We start from the raw sequence: 13,390 nt of genomic DNA, 5'->3' as shown, positions 1-13,390 counted from the left end.
TAACCAGAAAAATAATTTCTTCATGCCAAGCAGATTTGAGGCATCCTATGACTTTTACATTGCTAATAACTATTGTTGGTTACTATACCACCCTAAGAGTCTCATCAATTAAACCGGATCCCTGAAGAAGAGCGAGTTTACTCGACGAAACGCGTTCATCATTTTGTCATGCAATTATTTCACCATAAAAAGGTTTTGAATTTCTGGATATTTGTTTTGGAGCTCTTATTAGATTATTTTAAACATGAAATCTCATCTCCGGGTCACCCCTATATTTAAAGGGGGCTCCTTCTTTGGGGGGGGGGGGGCATTCGAACTAGAGCTATTGTACCCAATAAAAGATTTGACTATCCTTCTAAAAAAATGTAACTTTTTATTCTTTTGAGTAAGATTCATTGGGGCATTTATTTTTGTATCGTGTTTTTATTTTTTTCCATTTAGGCTAATAAATACATGGGCTAAAAAAGGTTTTCAGATCTTGTGTTTATTAACCACTTGCCGACCGCGCACCGTCGATATACGTCCACAAGGTGGCTCTGCTGGGCGAGAGCACGTAATATGACGTCCTCTCTCCCAGCCGCCACTAGGGGCGCGCTGCCGGAGGCGCGCGCGCGCGCCCCCCGCTCGCCCCCGACTCCCGTGCGTGTGCCCGGCGGGCGCGATCGCCGCCGGGCACACGCGATCGCTCGTTACAGAGCGGGGACCGGGAGCTGTGTGTGTAAACACACAGCTCCCGGTCCTGTCAGCAGGGGAAATGCTGATCTTCGGTTCATACAATGTATGAACCGAGGATCAGTGTTTCCCCTAGTGAGGCCACCCCCCCCTACAGTTAGAACACACCCATACTTAACCCCTTCCCCACCCCCTAGTGTTAACCCCTTCACTGCCAGTGGCATTTTTATAGTAATCCAATGCATTTTTATAGCACTGATCGATATAAAAATGCCAATGGTCCCAAAAATGTGTCAAAAGTGTCCGAAGTGTCCGCCATAATGTCGCAGTACCGAAAAAAAAAATCGCTGATCGCCGCCATTACTAGTAAAAAAAATATAATAAAAATGACATAAAAATACCCCCTATTTTGTAAACGCTATAACTTTTGCGCAAACCAATCAATAAACGCTTATTGCGATTTTTTTTTTACGAAAAATATGTAGAAGAAAACGTATCGGCCTAAACTGAGGAAAAAAAATGTTTTTTTATATATTTTTGGGGGATATTTATTATAGCAAAATGTAAAAAATATTCATTTTTTTCAAAATTGGCTCTCTATTTTTGTTTATAGCGCAAAAAATCAAAACCGCAGAGGTGATCAAACACCACCAAAAGAAAGCTCTATTTGTGGGAAAAAAAGGACGCCAATTTTGTTTGGGAGCCACGTCGCACGACCGCGCAATTGTCTGTTAAAGCGACGCAGTCCCGAATCGCAAAAAGTACTCTGGTCTTTGGGCAGCAATATGGTCCGGGGGGTAAGTGGTTAAAGACTTATTCACACCATGGGGTTTAGTTCTGTAAAATTTGCATTGCTATTCGTCCTTTGAAAGAGCATATTCCTCCTATGTGAATAAAAGCAAAATCAAACATTATTAGGATGTTTTCTCTCCAGGTCAAATGTTATTCATTAATTAAGAATACACAAAACTGGAAAATACCACATTATGACCAGTAGAGGGAGGTGACAATCTTAATATAAAAGTATTTTCTATGAGCATTAGCACCATCTAGTGACCATATTGAGATATTTTATTCATGCACTGTATTGTGTACGAATAAATAATATTTGACCCCCCCCATATGTGTTTAGCAGCATTGCTTAACACAGGCCCAGAGCTTTAACATGTAGAGTAGCATTGGGCCGGATTCAAAGACATTTGCGCATTATTTACGGAGGCGCAGGGCAACGTTTTTGCCCTGCGCCCCCGCAAATTTGCTCCGCTGCCCTTGATTCACAGAGCAGAAGCTCCGTGAATTGCGCGGGCGCACCGGCAAAATGCCCGGCGCTAGTGCACGCAATTTAAATGATCCCGTAGGGGGCGGGAATCATTTAAATTAGGCACGTTCCCGCACCGATCGTAGAGCGCATGCTCCGTCGGGAAACTTTCCCGACGTGCATTGCGGCAAATGACGTCGCAAGGACGTCATTTGCTTCAAAGTGAACGTGAATGGCGTCCAGCGCCATTCACGATTCACTTACGCAAACTACATAAAATTCTAATTTCGCGACGCGGGAACGACGGGTATACGTAACATGGGCTGCCCCTGCTAATAGCAGGGGCAGCCTTGCGCGAAAACTGCCGGACGTAAATTGCGTACGCAGGGCTCGCGCAACGTTGTGAATCGGTGTTAGTATGCAATTTGCATACTATACACTGAGCACAACGGGAACGCCACCTAGCGTCCACCGCAAGAATGCAGCCTAAGATATGCGGGCATAAGAGCCTTATGTCGCGCAGATCTTAGGCTGCAGTCGGCGTAACGAGGTTCCTGAATCAGGAGCACTCGTTACGCCGGGGCAAGTAAGCAATTGCGCTGTGTAACCTATGGTTACACAGGCGCAATTGCTTCTTGAATCCGGCCCATTGTTTTCAATGGGCTCAGTTCACACTAACACAACAAGCGGGGCAAAAACAGGACATGCAGCATTTAATAAACAAAATGGAACATGCTGCAACGCAATACAAAAAAAAGTTATAAAAAAGAAAAAAAAATGCACAGCAAAGCACTAAAAGCCCCAAGGGGCGTGCCCAAAGTATAAATTAGGCCTTGAAATGTTTACAGCAAACACAAGGCGGGCCCTAGGAAAGCCTGTGTACTTATCAAGGTTTGGCTGTGCCGGTCTAGGCCCCGCCTGCCATTAGATGGTCACCTGGGAACACCCAACACTGCAGCCACCTGAATAGGTAGGCTGGATATTCTCAGCTACAGCCAATGGTTGCCATATCTCGTAGAGCCGCAGCCCTGCCTAACTCCTGGAGTGGCCATCCTTCCTGTGAGTCCTCGAGGGTGGTCTTCCAGCTTTTGATTTGTTAGCCTGCTAGATTATATTACTGCAGTGTTGGGAACAAGGTCGGAGGGTGAAGCATCAAGAATGGACAAGGTTGGATGCTGGTCAACGCAGGAATTGACTACACTGCCTGAAGTGGTCATCCATCCTTGGTGTCCTCGGGGGTGGTCCTCCATCTTCTGATTTGTTATCCTCCTAAATTATATTACTGAAGTTAGGCATCAAGGATGGACAAGGTGGGATTCTGGCTCTGCACAGGAGGGACCACAGTGCCTGGAGTGGCCATCTGTCCCTAGTGCCCTCAGGGGTGGTCTTCCATCTTCTGATTCGTTAGCCTCTCAAATTATATTACTGAAGTTAGGCATCAAGGATCAACAAGGTGGCATTCTGGCTCTGCGCAGGCAGGGACCACCGTGCCTGGAGTGGCCATCTGTCCCTAGTGTCCTCAGCGCTGGTATTCCATCTTCTGATTTGTTGGCCTCCTAATTATATTACTGCAGTTAAGAATCAAGGATAGACAAGGTGGGATTTTGGCTCTGCACAGGGAGGGACCACAGTGCCTGGAATGGCCACCTGTTCGTAGTACCCTGAGCAAGGGTCTTCCATCCTCTGATTTGTTGGCCTCGTAAATTATATTACTGCAGTTAAGAATCAAGGATAGAAAAGGTGGGATTTGGGCTCTGCACAGGCAGGGACCACAGTGCCTGGAGTGGCTATCTGTCCCTAGTATCCTCAGGGGTGGTCTTCCATCTTCTGATTTGTTAGCCTCCCAAATTATATTGCTGCAGTTAAGCTTTAAAGATGGCCAAGGTGGGTTCCTGGCTCTGAGCAGGAAGGGATCACAGTTCCTTCAGTGGACATCCCTCCCTTGTGTCCTCGGGGGTGGTCCTCCATCTTCTGATTTGTTAGCATTCTAAATTATTTTAGGGCAGCTAAGCATCAAGGATGAACAAGGTGGAATTTTGGCTCTGTGCAGGAAGAAACCACAGTGCTTGGAGTGGTCATCTTTCCCTATTATACTCAGGGGTGGTCTTCCGGCTTCTGATTTGTTAGCCTAGAACAGTGATGGTGAACCTTGGCACCCCAGATGTTTTGGAACTACATTTCCCATGATGCTCAACTACACTGCAGAGTGCCTGAGCATCATGGGAAATGTAGTTCCAAAACATCTGGGGTGCCAAGGTTCTCCATCACTGGCCTAGATTATGCTACTGCAGTGTTGAACAGGGAGTGACGGAAGTTAAAGTGGAACTAAACCCTCCTATCTTTTAGGCTCCATTCACACCTAGGCGTTTTGACGCCCGACGCTATTGCAGCCTGAAATACGCTGGAGGAGTGATTTAACATTGTCGGCTATGGAGATGGTTCACATCTCCACGCCAAACGCCGTACGCCTGAAGCTCAAAACAAGTCCCTGACCCTTTTTTTCAGGCGGCTTCGGCGTTCGGCCATAGCCGACAATGTGTAAATCACCCCTCCAGCGAAAACCGCGGTAAAAAACGCTGCGTTTTGTCGTGGCAAATCGCGGGACAAAATGCTGCAATTTGTTGCGGCAAATTGCGGTACAATACGCCGCGTTCAGGTGTGAATGGAGCCTTACAGCCACGGAAGCTGCCATCTTAGCCTCCGTTTGATGTTAAGTCAAAATTGTTCACATGTGCCGCACCATGGCAACACCAGCCTTTTGATGGCTTAACAGTTTGATCAAAAGCACAAGCAACTTTGACATTTATCAATCACGGCATGCCTTACTGTAGTGTTGGGCAGGGGGTGGGGGAAGTTAAATGTCATGGATGGACAAGGCAGGATTCTGGCTCAGCACAGGAAGGGACCACAGCTCGTGAAAGCAGTCCTACCGGCTCATGAAAGCGGTCCCAGTGGCTCATTAGCCGCTGGATCGCTTTCAGAAGCGGTGGGAGGGGCCGGTCGGCTGGTCACCGAGGCTACCAGAGACTGCATCGTCTCTGATCACCTCTATGGCCTTGGAGGACCAGGGCGACATCATTTCTGGTTTAGGGTGGAAGTAACCTTTTATAGTGCTAGAGCTCCTCTGTAACTCTAAACTTGTAAACTGTAACACAATTTAAAGCGTCATCTAAGGAGATTTTTAAGGTAGTTTGTCGCCATTCCGCAATCATGCTTAATTTTAAAGCCTGACATGTTTGGTATCTTACTTACTCGGTGTAACATCATCTTTTATACTGCACCAAAAAAAATGGGGTATATATTTTTTTATGTTTTTTTTTTTATTAATTAAAGTGAATTTTTCCCCAAAAATTGCGTTTACAAAACCACAGCCTTTTATTCCCTAGGGTCTCTGCTAAAAAATATATATTTAATGTTTGGGGGGGTTCTAAGTAATTTTCTAGCAAAAAAATAATGATTTCAAAAACTGTCAGAAAAAGCCTGATCAGCAAGATGTCTGAATCCCCTCAATATAAAACAATCCCCTGTGTTTCGTCAGATATGGCGACTATGGAGGAGTACGGGGTGTAGCAAGATGGTGGCGACGGAACGTCACTTCCGTTACCAATTCAGATGGGTTGCCAAATCTGATGAAACATCTGCAGCAGTCACAAACTCCACTTCCTGCCTATTGCTGCGCTTCTAAACAGACCCCCCGTGGCGGAAGTGACGTTTGCCAGGAAAAGCGGCCACCTTTGTAGTGGGCAACACCAAACTATCCAACAGCTTATCGAAATAAATCGTAAACAATACCGAATTCTCTATTAGACGGACCTCTAAGGTCGTTTCCTTCTCTACGAAACGCGGCCGCTCGTCCCTGTCTGTATAAAACGCGGGTGAAAACTCAACATCCTCATAAAAGCCTAAGATGCGCCATCTTTACTGCTGGCAATAGCGAATTCTTATTTCTCCGGGAACGGACTGAAGCGGAAAAGGCGAGGGAAGCGGTTAAGGACTTTTGTGAGTTTATATTTTGTTTTCCTTGCGAAGCCACGTCCAACTACAACATCTGTCTTGTGTAGGCAGCGGATGCCTCTAATAAGCATGGCCGCCAGGCCTCACAGAGCTGAAGTGCGCGGGTTTAGGGCAATCTGCGCATGTGCGGTCTGTCTTTCGGCGATCTGCACATGTGCACATAGTTTCCAGACCGAACTAGCTGCAAAGTAGTGAAAACAAGGTGCAGTTTGTTTATTAATGATATCATTGGCACGTTTGGTAGTTTTTTTTTTTTAGGGTTATAAAGCTGCAGATATATATCATTATTTGCACTTTATAATCATGCTTCATGTTCTTAAAGGACCCCTGGACCCTGAAAATAACACGGCTGCCATTGCTGAGCTCCATGAGAAGACTGGCTGAGTGGACGCTGCACTGATTCGATGACTTCCTGTCTGAGCTGAGCTCGGGGGTCCTGACTCCGCCGTGACTTCCCTCGGCGCATGCTTGTTCTGAGTCGGTGGCGCCACCCCTTTTTCTAAGCAGGTAGTACACGAAATTTGAGTCGCACAGGTGAGCGCTTAGTGTTGGTCTGCAGGGGAAGGGAAAATTAATAAAAAAAAGTTAAATATGTAAAGTGGAAAGCCCCTTTAAATGTCCTTTCCCTCTGTCCGCAGGGAGACGCCATGCTGCGCTGCGTGGTGACGGGGTGCCCCAGCAAGGCCAACCGGGCCACCTCCCGCCGGGGCATCAGGTTGCACGCCTTCCCCCGAGACCTGGGCCAGATCGGGTCCTGGCTGCGGCTCACTGGACAGGACTTCGGAGACCTGGACCGGCTGGCCCAGCAGATCTGCTCGGACAGGGACGTGGCGGACGGCGTGCGCATTTGCTCCGCCCACTTCACCAGAGACTCTTACCTCACCGACTACCCCACAAAGCTGCTGAGGGCGGACGCTGTGCCCACCGTCTTCCCCAAACGAAGAGCCACGCCCCAACCCCCGGCTGTGAACGCTGAACCTGATTTGGCGGCAAGAGATGGGCCACTTCCTAAGGTGAACGACACGCCGGAGCCTCTGGTGCTGGAGGTGAGTGGGGCCCGGGGCAGTTGTGAAATGATTTTTATATTGTTGTGTTACCGCACGCCAGCGCCAAATTAAGGTTCAGTTTTGTAGTGGGAGTGGCTACTCTGGCGTGGGGTGCCCCTTAAAATCCCTTCCAGACCTAAAAGGGCCTGGTATGGATGGGGGGGGGGGCACGCTTTATTATTTTTTTCAGTTTTTTTTTATTGCTGGCAATGGTTTTTTGTTTTGTTTTGTTTTTTGTGCTTTCAGCTGTCAGCAGGGAACCCCACTTACCAATCGTTAGATGTTGCGGTTTCATTCACTTTCTTTTGGCTTTTATCTGGTGATCTGTCCAGTAACACACCTCCTGTACCCTTCACATTGCAGAATCTCCTTTTAAAGCAGTCCAACAGTGTCCTTAGTTCCTTTACCCATCACGGTGCCCCCTTTACCCCTCGACCCATCTCAGTTCCCCCTTTACCAATCTCAGTGCCCCCTTTACCCATCTTAGTGCTTCCTTTCCCCCTCTCCCCACCACAGTGCCTCCTTTACCTCTTTACACATCTCAGTGCCCTCTTTACCCCTTTATACATCTCAGTGCCCCCTTTACCCATCTCAGTGCCCTCTTTGCCCCTTTATACATCTCAGTGCCCCCTTTACCCATCTCAGTGCCCTCTTTGCCCCTTTATACATCTCAGTGCCCTCTTTACCCCTTTACACATCTCAGTGCCCTCTTTACCCCTTTACACATCTCAGTGCCCCCTTTACCTATCACAGTGCTCCCTTGCCCCCTTTACCCACCACAGTGCCCCCTTTACACATCTCAGTGCCTCATTTACCCCTTTACCCACCACAGTGCCCCCTTTACCCACCAAGGTGCCCCCTTTACCCCATTACACATCTCAGTGCCCACTTTACCCCTTTACCCATCTCTGTGTCCCTTTACCCATCACAGTGGTCCCTTTATCCATCTCAGTCCCCACTTTACCCCTTACCCCTTTACACATCACGGTACCCCTTTGCAGTAGCCCCCTATCCTTTACATCACAGTCTCCCTTCACATTGCAGACTCCCCTTTAAAGCAGTCCAACGGTGTCAGTTCCTTTACACATCACGGTACCCCCTTGCAGTAGCCCCGCTCTCCTTCTTTACATCCTAGTACTCCCTTTCATCATTCAGCCACCCCAGCACCGTCCTACCAGGGCAAGAGGCACAACAGCTGGATATTCCCTCTCTCGTCTCCTGCCCGGCTTACACTATTATCCTTACAGCGGGCAGGGCCAGAAGTGCTGCATCTTGGGACAGAAGGCCAAGAGCTGTCCAACTTATTACATTAAAGTGGAAGTCAACCCATCGATTTAACATTTCCAGCATGCCAGGATTTCGAATAGTCAAACCTTCCAATGTCTGGTGTCATAACTGATCACATGTGTAGCACCATGGCAGTTAAAAATTAAATAGAGACCAAGATGGCGGCTTCCCTGGCTGAAAACGATAGGAGGGTTTACGTTCACTTTAACAAGCAAGTGATTATCAGATCTTGCCCTCTGTCCTGCTGCGAGGATGATAGCGGCCGAGAGGGAACGAGAGAGAGAACCCAGGCTGACAAGTGGCACGGCGGTGGTCCAGACAGGACCATCGTTTGGTTTGGGTACGGACCGCGGTCCCCAATTTAGCGAACCCTGCTATAAACGCATACATTCTGCGTGAGTGCATCTAAAAACAACCAACGTGCTGGTTTGATCACCAATTGAAAATGAAAGAAAGAAAGCCTAAAAAGGAGACTAATGCAGCCATCGCATCTAAGAATTGGTAAGCTGCAATATAATGTTTGCTTTTTGGTTTAATACCACTTTAAAATACAGGGGCACGGAGGCTTCAGGATTGCAAAATCGATTTACAATGTTGGGGTTGCAGGGGTCAAAGTTGAGTCCCCGCATTGCTCTAGTAATCTTCTGGCTGGTAAAATTGCTCTGTTCAACAGAGACAGTAATATATGTGGGAGTTCACTGCTCCTCCCACCTAACTTGTGCCCCTTTTTTTTTAAATCATTTTAGAATGGGGCACCAGAGTCTTTTACAGAGAAGAAGGAAATCCCAAGTCATCCCAATGGGAAGGTATTGGCTCTGGCCCTGGACATCATCTACCTGCTGACCGGAGAGGTGAGGAGGATTCTGTGAGGTCACATGACATTACTCTTATCTCTATTAATAAAACACAGACCTGACCGGAGAGGTGAGGAGGATTCTGGGAGGTCACATGACATCACTCTTATCTCTCTTAATAAAACACAGACCTGACCGGAGAGGTGAGGAGGATTCTGGGAGGTCACATGACATCACTCGTATCTCTATTAATAAAACACAGAGCTGACCGGAGAGGTGAGGAGGATTCTGGGAGGTCACATGACATCACTCTTATCTTTATTACTAAAACACAGACCTGACCGGAGAGGTGAGGAGGATTCTGGGAGGTCACATGACATCACTCTTATCTTTATTACTAAAACACAGACCTGACCGGAGAGGTGAGGAGGATTCTGGGAGGTCACATGACATCACTCGTATCTCTATTAATAAAACACAGACCTGACCGGAGAGGTGAGGAGGATTCTGGGAGGTCACATGACATCACTCTTATCTCTATTAATAATACACAGACCTGACCAGAGAGGTGAGGAGGATTCTGGGAGGTCACAAGACGTCACTCTTATCTCTATTACAATATATCTTGTATCTTATTGAATAGAGTTATGGACCCATAAAAAAGAAGTCTGGTCATCCACCTTCCTCCTTGCCGTCCGAGGGAAACATCGACAAGAAGATTGTAGAAGTCGCCCAGAAGATCATCGAGCTGCTGACAGGAGAGGTGAGCGGTGCCGGGAATTCTGGGACATTATCCAGTAACAGACAAGGGATGTGTCTGGATGGTGACGGTATCATTGTGTGTGTCAGGTTCCTATAAGGTGTCAGGATGTCACTGTCTATTTCTCCATGGAGGAGTGGGAGTATATAGAAGGACACAAGGATCTCTACAAGGACGTCATGATGGAGGATCAGCCGCCCCTCACATCACCGGGTAAGAAGAGACTTTATTGTAAAGGATAGAGCAGAACAAAGGCACCACCTAGACTCCATGATCTGACTGCCCTTACGCGTTACGTCCAATCAAGCATTTATTGTTCCTTGTTTATTAAAAGGTCTAAAAGCAGTGCTTTGTATTCAGTCAGTGTGTGTGTTTCCTACAGATGGATCCAGTAATGGGAACCCACCAGAGAGATGTCCCCGTCCTCTGTATTCCCGGGACTCCACACAGGAAGATCAGGAGATCCCTCAGGATGATCGCCAGGTCCTGCAGGACTATTCTGTAAGTGAAACAAATGATCTCATTAACTCAATCATTCCTTTTTTGTTCAACCCCCTTCGCTGCCAGGTTGGTACGGACCTGACAGTTGGGGGTTTTAAATTGGGATTGTGCGTATATCTGACTCCTGCCTGTCAGGTGGAGGCATTCCGCCAATTCCCAATTACGTTACAAAATGTTATTAAATCTTTTTTTTATGGTCTCTTTTTTCGTTTTGTTTACCAAAAATTTAAAAACCCAGTGGTGAATAACCACTTCAGCCCCAGAAGAATTTACCCCCTTCCTGACTGCGCCTTTTTTTGCAAATATGGCACTGCGTCGCTTTAACTGACAATTGCACGGTCGTGCAACGTACCCAAACAAAATTTACGTATTTTTTTTTATTTTATTTTATTTTTTTCACCCACAAATAGAGCTTTCTTTTGGTGATATTTAATCACCTCTGCTTTTTTTTTTTTTTTTTTTTTTTTTGCGCTATAAACAAAAATAGAGCGACAATTTTGAAAAAATTCAATATTTTTAACTTTATGCTATAATAAATATCCTCAAATATATAAAAATATATTTTTTTTCCTCAGTTTAGGCCATGGTGGTCTCTGCCAGCTTGGGACTCATAATGTTGATGTCATCAGCAAGCCACCTGTCTGGGGCCCCCTGTCATAATGTGTTTATTGTAAATGGGTCTCCTGTTATTGTTGTTAAAGCGGAGTTCCGGCCACAATTTCACTTTTTATATATAAATACCCCTGTAATACACAAGCTTAATGTATTCTAGTAAAGTTAGTCTGTAAACTAAGGTCCGTTTTGTTAGGTTGTTACAGCATTTAGACACTTTATAAAATAGAAATTGACTGGGGCCATCTTAAGTGTGGGCATCATGAAGCCAGACTGTATGACTTCCTGGATTTCGACCTCGCACATGCTCAGTGCTGCACAAGCAGTGTCAGATCAGGTTTTAGCACCTGTGCTGTCCAAGTCACATGATTCTTTGAGACTGGGGAGTGCACAGACTCCTGGAAAGTTACACCCACTACATTCCCAGGAGTCTGTGCAGTGTAGGTTAGGAAGCATTAAGCACCTAGGTGCAGGAAGTGGGAAGATTAACTATTCTGCCTAGCAACAACACTTTGAAGGCATCTAAAAAATTTTTTTTTTTTCGTAAAGGACTAATGACATTTTTTTAAAACTACTGATGTAATGTTATATTTATGGGTGGAACTCCACTTTAAGGTTTGCTTTGTTTATAGCCATGAATCAGCTGTACCTCTTTGGCTAAACCGTTGTGTGATTCTTTTTTTATTTGGGGTAAATATTTTGGCTATTGTGTATGTGTGGGGGACTGACATACTTTTCAAGTGTATAAAAAGCCTGTATCCTTGTCCAATAAAACATTCCATGTCCCAGTTTGTAACTGAGCTAGTCTCGACTGGTTCTTGGTTACAATATGTGGCTGTAATATCCGATATCTAAGGATCCAGATTGGAGGAAGCAGTGTACTGACGGAAGCACTCAAGTGGAGTGAGACGGGGTTCCCGTGACACCATGGACTACAGAAAACCTTCTCCCATGCTTTACGGTTGTCCCGATACCACTTTTTTGAGACCGAGTACCGATACTTTTTTTCAAGTACTCACCGATACCGAATACCGATATTTTTTTTTTAATGTCATGTGACAGTGGCGGAATTTTTTTAATATATATATATATATATATATATATATATATATATTTTTTTTTTTTTTTTTACAGTGATTTTTTGTTGTTTTTTTTGGGGGGGGGGGAGTGAATTGTCAGTGTGTTTGTTTTTTTTTTGTTTTTTTTATTTATTTTTAAAATTTATTGCAATTATTTTTTATTTTTTTATCAGCCCTGTTGGGGATCTTTGGTGAGATATCAGGGGTCTTAACAGACCTCTGAAATCTCCCCTTTAAGACAGTGAAAGGGACTAAGGACACAGATTCCCCAGTCCCTTTCTCAGCAGCCTCAGCTAAAATGAATGGAGAGAAGCTCCTCCATTCATAAACTGAAGCATCGTAAACACAGGTTACGATGCTCAGTTATGTGAATGGACAGAGTCAGTGATCACTGACTCTGTCCATTCGGAAAAGGTAGGAGCCGCTAAATCTCCTTCTCCTCCTCCACTCTCCATCCTCACAAATTGAGGGGGGAGAGCGGCACGGAATGGTGGAGAGAAGAGCGGCACGGACTGGGGGGGGGGGGGGGGAATAGTGGCACTGACATGGGGAGAGAAGAGCGGCACTGATGGTAGGAGAGAAGAGCGGCACGGACAGGGGGGGAGAATAGCGGCACGGGGGGGGGGGAAGACTGCACGAAGCAGGGGGGGGGGGACAAAAGACTGCACGGAGCACGGGGGGGGGGGGGGAGAGGAAAGACTGCGGGGGGGGGGGGAAAGACTGCACGGAGCACGGGGGGGAGGAAAGACTGCACGGAGCACGGGGGGGGGGGAGGAAAGACTGCATGGAGCACGGGGGGGAAGGAAAGACTGCATGGAGCACGGGGGGGAGGAGGAGGAAAGACTGCACGGAGCACGGGGGAGGAGGAGGAAAGACTGCACGGAGCACGGGGGGGGGGGAAAGACTGCACGGGGGGGAAGGAAAGACTGCACGGAGCACGGGGGGGGGAGGAGGAAAGACTGCACGGAGCACGGGGGGGGGGGGAAAGACTGCACGGAGCACGGGGGGGGGGAGGAAAGACTGCACGGAGCACGGGGGGGGGGAGGAAAGACTGCACGGAGCACGGGGGGGAAGGAAAGACTGCATGGAGCACGGGGGGAGGAGGAGGAAAGACTGCACGGAGCACGGGGGAGGAGGAGGAAAGACTGCACGGGGGGGGGGGGGGGAAGACTGCACGGGGGGGAAGGAAAGACTGCACGGGGGGGAGGAGGAAAGACTGCACGGAGCACGGGGGGGGGGGAGGAAGACTGCACGGAGCACGGGGGGGGGGGGAAAGACTGCACGGAGCACGGGGGGGGGGGGGAAAGACTGCACGGAGCACGGGTGGGGGGGGGAGGAAAGACTGCACGGAGCACGGGGGGGGGGGA

General features: G+C 47.4%; 1 protein-coding gene across 1 annotated transcript in view; it reads left to right on the top strand.

The window, feature by feature from the left end:
- Window positions 1–3,805: 3,805 nt before the first annotated feature.
- Window positions 3,806–13,390, top strand: part of LOC120910482 (zinc finger protein 252-like) — a 123,954-nt gene continuing 114,369 nt past the window's right edge. The window contains exons 1-4 of the mRNA XM_040322238.1: window positions 3,806–3,814; window positions 6,583–6,990; window positions 9,715–9,834; window positions 10,282–10,402. Of these exons, the coding sequence (XP_040178172.1) occupies window positions 3,806–3,814; window positions 6,583–6,990; window positions 9,715–9,834; window positions 10,282–10,402 (658 nt within the window). The remainder of the gene's footprint in view (window positions 3,815–6,582; window positions 6,991–9,714; window positions 9,835–10,281; window positions 10,403–13,390) is intronic.

Source organism: Rana temporaria, chromosome 8 (assembly GCF_905171775.1).
Source record: "Rana temporaria chromosome 8, aRanTem1.1, whole genome shotgun sequence".
In the NCBI taxonomy this organism is placed as follows: domain Eukaryota; kingdom Metazoa; phylum Chordata; class Amphibia; order Anura; family Ranidae; genus Rana; species Rana temporaria.
Note: the sequence above shows the minus strand (reverse complement) of the source record. Positions and strands in the feature narration are given on the sequence as shown.